The sequence below is a fragment of the Canis lupus genome, chromosome 33, assembly GCF_048164855.1.
Source record: "Canis lupus baileyi chromosome 33, mCanLup2.hap1, whole genome shotgun sequence".
Lineage (NCBI taxonomy): Eukaryota > Metazoa > Chordata > Mammalia > Carnivora > Canidae > Canis > Canis lupus.
In genome coordinates, this window is record NC_132870.1 from 16,147,936 (window position 1) to 16,165,373 (window position 17,438).

General features: G+C 34.0%; 1 protein-coding gene across 3 annotated transcripts in view; it reads left to right on the forward strand.

Moving 5' to 3' along the window:
- Positions 1-17,438, forward strand: part of GRID2 (glutamate ionotropic receptor delta type subunit 2) — a 1,466,011-nt gene that overhangs the window by 769,498 nt on the left and 679,075 nt on the right. For all 3 annotated transcript variants that reach the window (XM_072810836.1, XM_072810835.1, XM_072810834.1), the window contains exon 3: positions 7,873-8,157. In XM_072810836.1, the coding sequence (XP_072666937.1) occupies positions 7,873-8,157 (285 nt within the window). The remainder of the gene's footprint in view (positions 1-7,872; positions 8,158-17,438) is intronic.

Consider the following 17,438-nt stretch of genomic DNA (forward strand, 5'->3'; position numbering starts at 1 on the left):
AAGTTGGGGTCATTAGATACAGCTCCCCTCAGTGGCACGCTGTGGACCAGCTGGCTGTCTGTAGGGAAGCAGGTAGAACACCTCACACACTTAATCAGCTTTTATCACCTACAAAGTAAAAATCTTAAGGTGATGAGGAAAGGGCAAAAGCCCATGTGGTGCTTGCTAAGATCCACTGTTGTTGGTCAACAGGTCAAAACAAAAAGCCCTCTACCTCTTTCCCCATAAAAAACATCTTGGGTCCAGGATCTTTCACAAATATCAGGCAGAAGTCTATTCATTCAAGGAAGCAGAAAACTCCCTCCTGACCCCCATCAAAGATAAAAGGTAGTGTTTGGTTAACAGAGATGAAGGGCAGCAACACTGGAGAAGAGTCACCTACAGGGCGCAGGTACTTGAGGGCTGCCTGAGACAGAGGCAGAGGTTGGACCAGGCCAGCAAAGACCCACTGTTGGATAACCTGGCGGTCCACCACAGGGGCTGGAGCCAGGACACACAGGCCTTCCACTATTGTACGTCTGGGAAGGAGCAGTTGAAACCTGAGGGAGGAGCACAACACCGAAGAAAATCTGGCAACACAAACCCCATTCTAAAGACACAGTAACAGCAACCTGCTGCTAGAGGAATCTGAAGCTTATGGTGCCTTTACATAGTGATAACAACAACAAAAACACTGCATATTCAGACCAATTCCTGGCTAGATTAACTCATCCACACACTAAAAGCCTGATAGGAAGAGAAATGTACCAATATACTCTATTTACCTCAATCTTTGCTAGCCGACAATTCATCTAAAATAATGAGACACACACAAAAGTGTAAGGAAAAACCCGATCCATTTTTAAAAAGTAAGTGACAAAAATAGATTGAGTTATATCCCAGATGTTGGAACTATCAGACAAAAACTACAAAAATAGCTATGGTTAAACATGCCTGCTGGAAAGGTAAATAGCACAAATGAATAGGTGAAATTTAGCCAGAAGAGAGTAAACTAAAGCAGTGCATAAAAGGAAATATATAGGGCTAAATATATTAGGAAAAAAAAAGGTCTAAAATTGATGATCACAGCTTCTGCCTTAAAAAAAAAAAGCGTGAACTAAACTAAAATTAAGCAGAAGAAAGGAAATTACAAAGAGCAGAGTAGAAATCAATGAAATAGGAAACAAAAAAAAAAAGCAGTAACAAAGATCAATGAAACCAAAAGCTGTTTCTTTGAGAAAGCTAATAACATTGATAAACTTCTAGCCATACTGCCTAGGAACAATAGACGATACAAATTACCAATATCAAGAATGAGAGAGGCAACATCGTTACAGATTCTACAGATATTAAAAGAATTACAAGGAATTATCATGAACAACCTGTATTCCAATAAATTTGGTAATTTAGAAGGAAAGGACAAATTCCTTGGAAGATACAAAGTACTAGAATTCACTCAAAAGAATTTAAGGGACACCGGGTGGCTCAACAGTTGAACATCTGCCTTCAGCTCAGTGGTGATCGGGTGATCTGGGGTCTTGGGATCAAGTCCCTCATTGGGCTCCCTGCAGGGAGCCTGCTTCTCCCTCTGTCTATGTCTCTGCCTCTCTCTGTGTATTTTTCACGAATAAATAAATATTTTTTTTAAAAAAATTAAGTAAGCTAAACAACTCTGTTTCTATTTACAGAAGTGTTTTTATAGCTAAAAACCTTCTCACAACTGCAACTCCACTCCCAAAAAGTCTGACTGGTGAGTTCTATCAAAGACTGAAGGGAGAAATAACACTAATTATACACAGACCCTTCCAGAAAACTGAATAGAGGTGACTGCATCCAACTCATTTACTGAGGGCAGCATTAACTTTGCAAGGACAGTTTAACATTCACTCATAAAACCAGTCAATTAATTTTTCATATGAGACCAAGGAAAAAATCCATGTGACCATTTCAATGAATGCAGAAAACTTTTGACAAGATTCAGTATCCGTCCCTGACAAAAACTCTCAGCAAACCAGGAGTAAAAGGAAACTTTATCTACTTCATATACAACCTGGTCAAAAAAAATTTACAAACAGGTCATACTTAATGATCAAAGATTGAAGTTTTCCCTTTAAGGTCAGAACAAAGGAAGGGTGGCTGGAAAGGAAATAAAAGACATACAGATTGGAAAGGAAAAAATGCAACTGCCTTTTTTTAAAAAAATGATGTGATTGTGTAGGAAATTGTATAGAATCTACTAAAATAATAAAAAGTACTATTTAAAATAGAATATACATATGTACATAATACATATGTAAAATCAATATGACAAAATAAGTGCAAAATCTAATTCACTGAATACTACAAAATATTGCTTAGAAAAGTTTAAAAACACTGTGTTAGATGAAGATATATATACCACGCCCATGAATCAGAAGAAGCAGTACTGTTAAGATGTTAAAAATAATATTTTGCATAAGTATCTAGGCTACTGAAAAAATAATATAATGCAAGTATAAATAAGATGGTGATAGGGGAGTGTGTGGAATTGTAGAAAGATCTGTTGGCAAGGGAGAGAAGCTGGAGGTAAGCATGAAAATGTAGATTGGGGCTAGGACATTAAGGGTTTTATATGCCATGCCTAGAGTTTGGGCTTTTTTCTGGCAGAAGTTGGAAGTTATTGATAGTTTTATCTGTTATCAACATTTAATTCTGAAATAGTTTTAGATCTAATAGAACGATTGCAAAAATAGTGCTGAGTTTCCTTATGTTCTTTTATTATATATTCTTATATTCTATTTCTTCTGTTTGGAAATATTTTCTTCAGCCTTTTTCATCAAGGTAACTGATCTTTACCTAATTAGTTCTACTTCTCCTTCAGATTCACTTCTGAATAAAGGGCTTTTCCAACCCACAGTCTAGGAAAAATGCTTTTGAGCTATCAGAATAATAACACTTTTTGGCCTAGCAACTGCTCAGTAACCGTTATACATTCATTTAAGTGTGCTCTCCGTCTCCCATTATATACTGGCCTATTTTTGACCACCTTGCATCCTAAGTATCAGGTCCTTGCCTGATATAGTATATAAATTTTACATCTGTAATATATAGTTGTATATATGCATACATAGGTGTGTTCATTACAGAATTGTTACTAACAGTAAACAGGAGGAGAATAATCTGAATTTCCATAAATAGAAGACTATGAAAATATATAGTTGGAAGGGTATAAAGTAAACAAAATAAAATCCATGTTCCAGCATTGTCTCCATTGCTTATTGAAAATATAGGATTGAGCCTCAAATTCGTATGAAGTAAATGAGGATAGGTATTTTATCCAATATAGCCATGTGCTGGTAAAATAATCAAATGCAAGTAAAACCATTTTATAAATTCCAAACAAATATACAAAGACAAAGAGATATTTGAACATTATTTTTATCATTTTTATCACATCGATGTTAGTGGAACCACTCTAGGGATTGCTTGGAAGTAGACTCAATACTCTGTAGGTTCTTCTTAATAGTTTGTTGCACTTTTGATAAAATGTTCTGTGTATACTCTATTTGGAGCTGAAATTATATAGAATTAATGCCTTAATCTTAAACCCAAAGGGCAAAAAAAAAGAGAAAATGGTGTCAAAATTGTTATTCTTTTCTCTTTTATATCCAGGAGGCTGAAATTATCGTGAATCTTATAGTAAGAGTTAGTTAAGTGACTTACAGTTTTTTACATGTGCCTTTGTGTTTAAAAGCAGTGAGTGTTGAGACACCCAGATGGCTAAATGGTTGAGCGCCTGCCTTCAGCCCAGAGTGTGATCCTGGGGTCCCGGGATCGAGTCCCATATCGGGCTTCCTGCATGGAGCATGCTTCTCTCTCTGCCTGTGTCTCCCATGAATAAATAAATAAAATCTTTAAAAATTAAATAAATACATAAATAAATAAAAATAAAAACAGTGAGTGTTTACTTCTCTGTGGCCCAGGCATTGAAGTCTGTGCCAGATGTGAATTCCAACTCTGCCATTTACTAATAGTGTGAATTTAGACAATGCAATTACCTAACTTCACTTAACCAGTTTCTTACTTAAAAATTAGAGTAAGAATAGCTCTTCTGCATAGGGTTGTTATAAAATATAAATGGAAAACTAAGATGACTTATAATAGGTCCTATATGTTAAATGTTTAGTCCATGTCAGGCTTAGATCACGGGTGAGAGATTCATGCTGGCTTTAGGTGAATAAAAAAATAGTAAACAGAAAATTATTCATTTGAACTCATTTGATGGCTGGTAGTCAATCATTTTAGCCATTTATATTCTTTTAAAGAAGAAATTAAGTCTTAATGATTTTAATTATACCTAAATGATTTTTTTTTCTATAGTTTCAATTCATAAGTAGAAAATTATGATTAGGGCAGCCCCGGTGGTGCAGCGGTTTAGCACCGCCTGCAGCCCAGGGCTTGATCTTGGAGACCCTGGATGGAGTCCCACGTCGGGCTCCCGGCATGGAGCCTGCTTCTCCCTCTGCCTGTGTCTCTGCCTCTCTCTCTCTCTCTCTCTGTGTCTCTATGAATAAATAAATAAAATCTTTGAAAAAAAGCTATTAAAAAAAAAGAAATTATGATTAAATTGGACCTTATAACACTATTTATATTTAAAGACCATCTTTATTTAGAAGAATTTGTTCCAAATGGTTATGTTTTTGGCAAACTACATTGATGATATGTCAAATTAATCTTACTTTTTATATACTACCTCTCAGATGGCTGCTGAAAATCGTATTTGCAAAGAATGCTAAATGTACAGGCTGAAAGTGTTTTATGTTACTATGTTCTTACAAGCATGAAAGCAAAGGTCAGGTGCTTTATGGTGGTTGAAAAAAGAGAAGAAAGCAATTATCAACACTGGATTTATGATTCATTATTGAATTGAATAGGAAAAAAGAAGTTAGATTAAATTCAGCTTTTGTAGAAACAGTACAAATCTTTCTTATCTGCCATGGAAACTTACCTTATTTTCTCATCTATAAGAACTCACTATTATAAAATTCAATATTGATTACTAATTTTTTTCAGAAAAAAATAATCCATCATATTAAATGTATTGATCAATTTTAAAATCGGCCCTGATTTCAGATATGATAAAATGTAGAAGCTATATACATTTTAGAATTGTGGAAATATGGTACTCTGTTTCTGAATTGGAAGAACTTGAAAGAATGAAGATTATTCCAAGAATAAACATCTTAGTTATTATTGGAAATAAGATGAAGATAAGGGTCACATTTTAGAGTACAGTAATTCTTATTAAATCTATGTAACTATTGGAAATAAAATGAAGATAAGGGTCACATTTTAGAGTACAGTAATTCTTATTAAATCTATGTATCTTCTTTTCTTATACCTTAGCACCACTTGCAAATTAAGGGAATTAGAGAAATAGGGAAATTCCATTCCTCAGTTATAGCCATATTGTCAACAATATTATTGTAAGAATAAAAAAATAAGAGAAAATCAAAAAAATTAGACATTCTATAACAATCACATCGAAGAGTATTGCAGTTACAATCCACCAGACCCATGTATTCCAGAAAGGGTTACATATCAGAACTACTCAAATAATACACCATAATGCAAATACATGACCACTAGCCTTCTAGTAGAACTTCTAGGAGTAGACTTAGTCATCTGTGTGTGTGTTTAATATTTAAATAATATTAAATATATAAATATATATTTTTAATCTCCATTTTGAATTCTGATACAAGAGAGATTTTGTAAACACTATGGTAAATAGATTGGGAGTTCTTTGAGGATGGAGTGTTTTATGCATTCTCTAATCTCCGAAGAAAGTTCCTGGCTTATGGTTAAAAGTTGATAAATGTGTGTTGAAGAATAAGTGTGTGAATGGAATGTGCTGACGTCCTTGTGACTTAAAAATCACTGGAAGAATTATATTAGGATAAATTGGTCAATATCAATAGACTTATTGAAACTATTGTGTTTATTTGATCATTTTAAATTAGTGTAATCTAAACAGGGGATTCAATTGTATGTACCTTAAGATATTCTCTATATTTTTATTTTAAATGCTAAGGAGCCAAGCATTTAGGCAAAATCTTTTTTAAAAAGTGAATTTCTGTTTGCTTATGTAAATCAGTAATAGTTTTAGTTCCTACAATAAGGAAGCAAACTTCTGACCAATGTTTTTACTTAAATCCATTGAAAGTATAATTGTAAATTCATATTGCTTTTATAAATGTTGAATTCACAAACATGAGTAGGTCCTATGGTTTTTATTAAAACTTCAACCTCCATCTGTTACAGCCTAAGAAGCATTCACCCATGCTGCTACCTTTCAGATTTATTTGATATCATACAACCTGTCTTATGCTTGAAAATAATGTCCCTAATAATTATTAATTTATTTTGTATGTACTGGTTGGCTTAGAATTAATCATTATAAATGTATTTGGTGTTTAGGTGCATGTCATTAGTATAGTACTTCTAAACTTGCAGTTTGTCAGCCTTTATTTACTGGCCAATTAATTACATGGGGGTACTTATCATCTAACTTTTTCTTTGATTTTTTTTTTTAAAACTCTGCAAAATGGATTATAATAATGTATAAATATTGAAAGTATTATACCAACAATCCCTAAAATCTAGAATAATGCCTGGACCAATTATAACTGGCCTTCTGAAATGAAATTTATTTTACCTTGATTCCATCTGAATTTACTTATGATTTTATTTCTAATCTCTTGTCTTCAAAGGTTTATATCCTAAGATCTCTCAGATACCTTAACTCTTATTAAGACTTACTAAGAGTTAAGACTTACTAGGGAGTGCCTGGCTGGCTCAGTCAGTAGAGCATGGTACCCTTGACCTCAAGGTTGCGGGCTCAACCCCATAATGGGCTTAGAACTTATGATAAATAAATAAATAAATTAAAACTAAAATTAATATTGAAAAATTGAAAAGGCTAAAAAAGGGGGAGGGGATCTGGCTGGCTCAGTCAGTAGAGAATGCAACCCTTGATTTTAGAGCTTTGAGTTGATAACCTATGTTGAGCATAAAGATTACTTTAAAAAAGAGAGAGAGAGAAAGTTAAGACTATTAATTTTCTATTTCTATATCTACTATGTCTTGATATGTACGTATAACTTATACTTGACCCAGTTTTAAATATATTTTGAATATACGTATATGTATACACAAAATAGTGAAAATAAAACGGAGATAATAAATCATATAATGAAGATTAGAAATTGTTCAACTATAAACCAGAATGAGATAATTGCTGAAATTTAGTATTTGATTTGACTATTCATTTTCTGACTGCCAAGGAAAAGAACAAAAACATTTTCATTTTTCCAGTTTAATAAGAGAGACAAAGTGTCACCAAAGTTTTAGATACCAGAATGGCTCTATGTTTTATGGCCAGAAATTCCTTTCTTAAGCCTTTTATCTTCCTTTACATTCACTCACCAATTTACATATTATCTGCTTTTTGAAAACCTTGTGTTACATACATACTCAGTAAGGAGTTGTCTTTTCTCTGAATTCTGCATTGATAATTAAAAGACTATAGCTGTCACTGATTGAGTACCTATCATGTGAAAGGCAAATAAGAGACACTGAATTATCACCAACCCTAGCAGCAGCAAACCTGAAGATTCATGATATTTTACCCTCTTTGTGGATGATGAAACTGAGTTCAAGAGAGGCTAAGTAGCTGGCACAAGGTCAAATGGCTAATAAGGGTAGAGTTCTTTAGCTGAGTTCCAGTGTTCCAGTAGCACGTTGTAATTTGACAATTTCTTCATGGAGAATGTTCATTTTATTCACTGTTCCTGCAAAAGAGAAGTTATATGAAACCCATTGACATTTGAATATTACTGTGCTTTCTTGCAGCCTGTGAACTTATGAATCAAGGCATCTTGGCCCTGGTCAGCTCCATTGGCTGCACGTCAGCAGGGTCCCTCCAGTCTCTGGCAGATGCCATGCATATCCCCCACCTCTTCATACAGCGCTCAACAGCTGGGACACCAAGGAGTGGCTGTGGACTCACCCGGAGCAACAGGAATGACGACTACACACTCTCTGTTCGCCCACCTGTCTACTTGAATGATGTTATTCTGAGAGTGGTCACAGAATATGCCTGGCAGAAATTCATTATATTCTATGATAGTGAATACGGTAAGTGTTTGTGATTCATGTGAGTTTTATAAGCTGATATTTGCATGGCAAGCAACTTCTTTAAACCTTGAAAAACTTCAAGGAGCTTACTCATTGTTATCCGTGGTTTTATTGTTCTTTCATAATCTTACAAATCAAGCAGCAAAAACAAAAAGTCTGGTTAAGTTCAAGTTCAATCGTTTGTATTAAATCACATTGAAGTCAAATTAAAAAATAAATAGCTGTACCTACTGCTCAGTTTATAAATGTTTCTAAAGGGAATCTGACTCCAGTATATCTTGATTTTTCAAATAATGGAAAGTCATAAAGATAATAGTGTCTTTCTCCTTTTCAAAAACATTTATATCTTTATATACTAATAAAATACCATGTTGGACAGATCATGGAACACTAAAAATAAATGCTTATTTACATTTATAGGTTCCAAAAACTCCAAAAACCTGACATATCTTGCTTACATCCTTAGACTCTCTGGGAGTAACTGAGTTTATATTACTTTATAGTTAGCATGGCATTTTGTCTGCAATATGAAATTTCATGAAAATGCTAAGTAGTATAAAGATACTTAATTTATTTAATTTCCCAAGATAAAACACAAAGCATTTGCCCTGAATTTACTATAAGTTAAAAGGAGAAGATACTTTGTCTCAGTATTTTTACTCCTGTTACATTAAGAAAAGTAAAGAAAAATAATAGCTATATTATTCTTTTCCTGAATAAATCTATTTTCTGACTGATCCCAAAGATGTTCAAAGATAGTTTCTCTCCAGTTTTTGTCATTAGGGGGTATAGAGAGGGATATAATAAAGTGAGAGAAAATTAGCAGTTCTTCATGAAGATATATATTTTGAAACATATGTATCTTTAGAGATTTGCCTTAAAAAGGAGTCTCAGAAAAACGTTTTCCATTCAGTCTGGATGGGTCTAGTTTTTATTTTTTATTTAAAAAAATCAAGATTTCACCCTCTGCATGCAACCAATTTTTTCTTAGCACATGAATAAATAAACATTTACAAATAATGGTTTTCTTGTCATAATCTAACCAGCATTGTGAAAGGCACTGGAGAACAGTGACAGAAGAGCCACCAGAAAGTGGCATCAATGGGACTGAGCACAAACAGGTTGGCAGAAATCTGGAAAGCAACAAATAAGAGCCCCTGTGGACTCCCAGGGAGAAAGAGCAAGTGGCAGTTACATTTAGCCCTAAATATTCAAAGGTCGCATGGGGTTTTGGCAGCCAGAGTAGCATTAAACTTGAAGGGTAGATTTCAGCCAGAAGTCTGTGGCACTCTCCAGAAGCACACTTGTCTCCAGGACGGAAATCCTTATTTTTGTTGCTTAATTCATATTATTTAGGGATCACAGAACAAAAACTAAGAGACTGAAATGAATAAAATAAAAAAGGAAAATAAAAAAATAATTGGCTCATCAGTAAAAGTGAGGACTGAACACAAATCTGAAATTTGCTGATAGGATTATTCAGTTGAACGTAGTAAACTCTACCTCTGGAATCAATATGTCAAATACACCTTTATCAGTTTCCTTCCAGTCATATTATCTATGATTTTCATAACCTTAACTGGTATTCTTAAGATCTCTGCTCAAACATAACTTGAAATAATGAATTTTTTAACTGCAAATCTTTCTTTAAGGGGGGATTAATTAGTCCTATAAAAATAGTCTAGCAAATAAAGAAACAGAAAAGTAATTTTTGATCAAGTTTTTAACAACATGAAAATGGGAATTTTATTTTTTCATTATAAACATCAATGAAGAAAAAAATTCCTTGGTATCTTGTTTCCAAATCCCACATGGTTTAGAGAGTTAGGAAATTCTTATAAGAGAAAACATTGTTATCATTGATGAGGTAAATATTTTTGAAAATGTACACTAAATTCATAGTCGTAGAAAATCACTTACATACATTTGAAATTTCTTACTCTTTTTTCCTCTGTTTAATAAGTAAATAAGATGTTAAAATCACAGTGCATAACTGAGTCCTCTGTTAGAAGCAGAATTTGTTTTAAGAATAATAATAATAATAATAATATTTTCTTTTATTTTGATGATAAACTTGCTTTTGACTTACTTTTTAATTCAATAATTCATGAAAAATTACCCTGCTTGCATCCTTAAAATTATTTCCAGTAATACTCTTGTTTAATAAAAGAAAATTTTCCTTTGATACTCGCAATAAATCTTGCTAGAACTAGGCTAGAGTCCAAAATAAACATCAAGCTATCCAAATACCTTCTACCTTGAAGAGAGTTACACGTATTCACAAATCCATTCATCAGTGTCATCATTTTAAGTTCAAACACTGGAATTATACTTGACTTTTATCTTGGTTATCAGGAATTGCTTTCATTAAGGAATGGATTAAGCATCATCTATGGATGAAATAAGGCATCCTGCTGGAACCAAATGTGATTGAATACGTATTTTACCTATAAAAATACTTTTAAAAAGGGGGAAAAAGATTAGTCTTCTATATCTAGTTAATTAGAGAAACACTTTTTTCAAAAGCAGTTAATTATGATTAAGGGCACAGTATAAAAGTCTACATTAAATTCCCGAACAAAGAAAATTCAAGTCTTTGATTCTAAGTAAATGGATGAAAACAGAAAAAAAATATATAGAAACTTTATTTGAATGAATTGATTCAAGACATTTTTTAAAAGCCTTGAAAAGAATTTAAGAAGTGTTGAGCTTTTTTAAAAAAAAATGTGTCATTTAAGAAATGTTCATTGCTTAGTGCAATGCAAAATATGAGATAGAAAGTTTTACAGAATGCAGGCTTAGCCCTTAAGAAGCTTACAATTAACAAAAGAGATAAAATATTTATGACTCTTTTAATTGAGAAAATAGTGTGTTAAGTGTCATGAATGATGCAAACTGAATGCTAATGGTGTGTAATGAAGAAGGTGTTGAATTTATGGCTGCAGTGATCAAAGAAGGCTTGAATGTTACCTTTCAAAATCCTTACTAACTTTCACAATGCATGAGAAACAGTCACTCCAACGGAGAAAAGTGTGAACAAGTCTTGAAGCAATAAAAAGATTAAAAATAATATCTCTGAGCATTTAATTTGCCAGGGCTGAGAATAAGTATTTTGTAATAAGTCATAATAAGTCATGTAATATTCTCAACAGCTCTGTGAAGTAGGTTATATTATTATTGCAATTTTACAAATAGGAAAACAGACAAAAACTGGGTTACTTGCTCACAGAACATAGCTAAGAAGTATCAGACCTGAGCTCTAAAGTCTTATCAGAGCCCATACTCCTAACTATGTATAATAAGTATAAATTAGTTGTAATGAACTATTCCCCAAAAATATAATAAAAAGGGCTAATCTTACAGAGAGCATTTATTATATCCAGGCTCTGTTCCAAGTGCCTTATATGTATCATCTCATTTAAGCCTCACAACAGCCCTCTAAGATAGATGATGATGATGATGATGATGATGATGATGATGATTTATACAATGTGAAAAACTGAGGATGTAAGGCATAAGGTAATTTGCAAGTAAGTTGGGAAGCCTGAATTTAACACTGATGGTCTTATCCATAGTCCTTGCTTTTCACCACCTAGAGTATTTTGACACTATAGAAATAAGAATGATTAATTCCTGACCAACTATAAAATTTAAAAAAAATAACAGTTTACAAATGAAATACATAGAATCATCTTTATTTAAGAGAGACAATGATGTCAAACCTCCAGACCTCATCATATTAATATCATTTAAGAAAAAATAGTGTATGTCAATTCAGAAGATTTGGTTATCATTGGAAGTATGCAAGCAGGATGGTCATTGGGCCAAAGTAAGCTGACCCATCAGCATAAACAGCTGCTTGCCTGTAAAATAACAATTTTTGCTTTTACATTTGCCAACAGAATGAGAAGTTCATTTGAGAGACCAATACCTCCCATTGAAAACCTACATTTTTAGGCTCTCTTACAGCTCTGAGTTGTGATATAATATTGCCAAGAGCTATGAAGGGTCTGAGATTTTACTGTACCTGCAAGTTAACAAGTTAGTATGCATTAATTTCATGGATACTGGCAGAAAACACTACTTCTTTAGACAGAAAGAGGACTTTAATACTCATGGTACAGAAAGCAGCATGAGCCTCATATTAATGTTGCTTCCTCTTGATCTCATGTCTTACAAGTCTATGTGAAGCCACTCTGGTGGATGCTATACATGCAGTGAGCTTTTATGACAGCTAAGAAACCCTGGCTTAGGGAATCTGTATCTTTTATTATGGGCTTCTAAGTAAACTTGCTTGGCATATGCCCAGAAAAAGACACTATCTTCATTGCAAATAAGTCTCTCTTCTCTAGAGAGAGCTTCTGCTTGTATAATATGTAATAAGACACAAAATCTATGGGGAATTGTTGCCCCCAAAATACTCTCTGTACAACATTGTTGACTTCTAGCAAATTTCCCTATGCATATGTCAGTCTAAGACCACTCTGGTTAATCTTACTGACAGGAGGGAGGATCAAATCTATTCAATTTGTTTCCTATGCATTTATTTAAGGACGCTGTAAATAAGATTGTAATGAGAAAGATTGATCTCCACCATGCCCATCAGGATCTTGGATTTAGCAAGCTGAATAAATCTCAACTATTAAGAGTCTACTTTAAAAAGTCAGAGAGTTTCCTCCTTAAATTTCTGCATGAACCTTTTTATTTGGACAGAGGCATTGATCCGGGTACAACAGGATTTATGTAATTGCAAAGATTCTATCTGTCTCACAAGGAGGAATTCTGTCATCTATAACAAACTTGGCCAGTGAGTTGAGGCTGACCTGAATGACTTCCAAGGCTGAAGTGGTATCATCAATCACTTTGGTGAAATTCAGGGGGAAGAAATTCTGATTGGATGATTACTATTTTGGGAAGATCACCAATAGGACACACATCAGTAATGAGTCAGATATGCCTCCATGTGGCTCCCCCATGTTAATTAGGGTAGCCTCACTTTAGAGAGATCTCAGTTAAGTGCCACATTATCTCCTGCTGGTATTTACTTAAACACTTTAAGGTATAGCACCCCTAATGTGTTACTCATGTCTTCAGGAAGGAGGTAGCCTTCACACAGGAACTATAGTTGTAGAAGCACACATAATATCCCTGATGTGAGAGTGGGGATGGGGAGATGGAAATTAGGAAAGAGTGGAGGGAAGAGTTAGTTACATTGCTGGGACCCCCTGAGAGAGACTTATCTCAATAGGGCCTTCAATATGACTTCTGATATTTCTAAGAATTCTCAATCCATGATATTTGAATCCAGCTATTGTTTAGAAGGGGCAGCCTGAGATCAGTCAATACAATCTGTCCTTAGGGTCTGTTTCAAGGGTTAGCAAATTGCTGTTGGGCCTGACATTTTGTTTTTTAAATGAAGTTTCATTGGAACACAGCATGTTCATTTGTTTCCATGTTGTCTATGTCTGCTTTTGAGCTATAATAGCAGAGTTGAGAAGTTGTAATAGAAACAATGTAACCCATAAGCCTAAAATATTACAATATGGTCCTTTAAGAAATTGTTTACCAACCTCTGTTCTATAACATCAATCTGGTGATTTTCATACTGCCTCACATTAATGAATGAGAATAGAGGTAGAGAAGGTATTTGGAGAGGCTAACAGGTGTTTTGCATAGGATGCATCCCCTACTGTTTCCAGGGGTCTTTTTGAAAAGATTAAGGGAATGGTGATCTGGATAACTATATGAAGAGAGAAGGAAAAAAAAAAAACAAAAACCTTGACTCCTATCTCACACCATACAAAAATTAATTCAAGATTGATCATAAACCTAAAGGCTAGAATTATTAATCTTTCAGAAGAAAACATAAGGTAATATCCTTGTGACTTGGGATATGCAGAGATTTCTTAGACACATCAAAATAAATAAATCTAAAATAATAATTTGGACTTCACCAAAATTCATATCTATTCAGTAACAGACACCATTAAGAAAATAAGTAGGCAAATTACAAACTGGGGAATATATCTAGGAACTTTATGTAAATATATAAATACATAGTATATGTAAAGAGCTCAGAGATTAAAAAAAAAAAAAAAAGATTCCTACAAAGCAACAATATGAGGCCAACAAAAACACACAATTAAAAATGGGAAAAAAGGGATCCCTGAGTGGCTCAGTGGTTTAACGCCTGCCTTTGGCCCAGGGCGTGATCCTGGAGACCCGGGATTGAGTCCTACGTCAGGCTCCCGGCATGGAGCCTGCTTCTCCCTCCTCCGGTGTCTCTGCCACTCTCTCTCTCTATGTCTATCATAAATAAATAAATAAATCTCTTTTAAAAAATGAGCAAAAGGCTTGTGCAGACAGTCCATATAAGAAAATATATAAATGCCCAATTAACACAAGAAGTGCTCAACATTTTAAGTCCTACTAGATAAAAGCAAATTAATTAGATACCAACCTGTACCCGTTGGATTGGCAGAAGATTATTACAACATGTAAGCAAGACTGTGATATGACTGGAAAACTCATAACTTTGCTGGATGTATGTAAAAATGTACAACCACTTTGGAAAGCTGCTTGGTAGTTTGTTAAAATATTGAATATGCATCTACCATATGACTTAATCTATTTCACTCCCAGGCATTTTCCATGAAAAATGACAATTTTTATCCACACAAATACTTATATTAGAATGTTCATGTAAGCTTTATTCATTATGTCCCAAACTGAGAACAAACCAGATGCTCATCATTAAATCATTGAAACAAATTTTGTTGTACCTGTACAATGGAATACTATTCAGCAGTAAAAAGGAATGAACTGCTGAAATGTACAACGACATTGAGTGAAAGAAGCCTGAAATAAAGAGTACATGCTGTATTCCATTTATTTACTTACTTAAGTAGGCTGCAGGCCCAACATGGAGTCCAGCTTGGGCTTAAACTCACAAACTTCAGGTCGTCTTAAGCTGAGTTCAAGGTTTGGATGCTTAACCGATTGAGTCATCCAGGCACTGCTATATCATTCCATTTATATGAGTCCAATAACATACAAAACTAATTCTGATAAAACAAATTAGAAAATATTTGCCTTTCAGGATCGGGGTGGATTATCTGGCAAAGAACACAGACAACTTCCTATGGTAATATAAATATTCATTATCTTGTTTCGAGTGGTAGTTATAGTGGAAAACAATAAGTACTCTTTGAATTAAACTTGCAAGGTCTGTTTGTGTTATTGTATGTAAATAATATCTCAACGAAAAGATCAGAAGACATACTAACCCATCAGACATTTGAAGAAGAAGAACGGAAAAAGGAGGGGACAAAAATCAATTTGCCTATCATAGTTTTAAACTAAATAGCATATTTGGGGGCTCCTTGGCTCAGTCGGTTATGAGTCCAACTCTTGATTTTGGCTCAGGTCATGATCTCAGGGTTGTGGAGTCTGCTTAAGATTCTCCCTCTCTCCCTCTGTCCCTCCCCTTTCCCTCTCTATAAATAAATAATGAAACAAATAAACAGGGAAACTAGCATAATTGAATCATAATCATTTAGAGATTGTAGAGTAATAGACAAAAATCAATTAGAATTGAATGTAGTGGATTCCCAGAATTCACATTTGGTAATAGATCAGAATGGCTAGAAGAATTTTTTAATTATGATCATAATACCTGAGTCCCATCACAGACTCCTGGAATCAGAATTGTTGCCATATATGCACCAGCAACATATGTTCTTTAGCAATCTTCAAGTGATTCTGATACAGCCAGCTGTGCTCCTCAAAGTGGCATTTGGAAACAAGAATTTCAGCAGACCTCTTCAGCATCTTTGGTAACATTGTTTCCCCTTTCAAAATATTCCAAGAGTGAGAGAATTTATTATATTTTGAATATAATATAATAAATCACATTTGGATACTGAGTATTTCCAGTTGTCAGAAAATTTTTCTTTATATGAAACTCAAAATACTAATATTGGACAAAATGATCCATTTTCTGGAATACTATAAAATGATAATCATTTTGCTTAAAATCATTTATCAATAAGTAAAGAAAAGGATTATACTCCCTGAACTCTCCTTAGTCTTCTACTGCATAAGTACCATTTTCAACATGAGCAACTTCCTCTGTTCAATCTGTTGTGCTTTTCAAAGATTCCATTCTTCTAAATGTCTTTATCCCTATCTATCTAGTTTTTCAGTACCTCTGTGTATGATCTGATACATTTACTGATTATACAGTAAGCTTCATTCTATCTTATTGCCTTAGAGAGAGGGGTAAGACCTCTGTCTCTTTTTAGCAAAACAAAACAAACTACACACTTATACCTTGTGTTTTTTTTCTTAATTTCTGCTTTTTAAAAGTATGTTAAATTTTTATTGTATCATTCATCATATTGCCCTACACCTCCAATTTTTCATTTTTCATCCTCCATTTGCTTTGATTTCAACCAAATCTCTGGAGACGCTTGGTAAAGTAAGTGGAAAATGATATTGAGAAAGGCTCATTAAAAGCAATTGGGAGTAGTCCAGGTAGGCTCACTATCAGAGCGGTCTATGCAAGGAATTGATTGAATGCACTAGCCAATGGCTAGATTCCAGAATCAAGGAACTGACAATATAAAGAACCCAGAAAGTTATAGTAGTTAGTAGATGGTTCTTAAAGTAGAATAAAAGCAGATATATTTCTTTGGAGGGAGGATTCTATTCTGAGAATATTGATGAGAGAGAAGTTGAATTTCATACCTGGGAGAACTGAATAGAACTGATTTCCAAGTGTGACATAAACCATAAGATTGAAGCACTCTTCAGTGAATAAGCTACTTGGGCTCTTTAATTTCCTTTGCCTAAGAAAATATTGGTCCCACAGCCCAATACTGGATTTGATCTATTGACAGACCTATTAGATAAAGTTATGAAGATTGGAGGAATTAATATGATGATGGGGACCTAAGTAGCTTGTTACAGTAATGACATGGAGACATGTACTTATTGCAAGTAGCTTAGGTATCCTCTTACCATAGCCTAATCTGTATTTCAGTTTATCTATTGGCATCATTCTTAGGCAAGATAGATGACATTGGTGATTCTAAGCATATCCTTACAAAGTATTATACTAAAGAAATAGCTGTTTCCTGCTTTGTTTGTATATCAGATATCATACAAATAGATATGTATCAAATCTCATGCCCTGTTTGAATCCTTTGCTGATCCTTGAATCAAATAAATTGATCAAGTACTTGGTGGGCTCTCAATCATCAACCTAAATTATGTGGTGG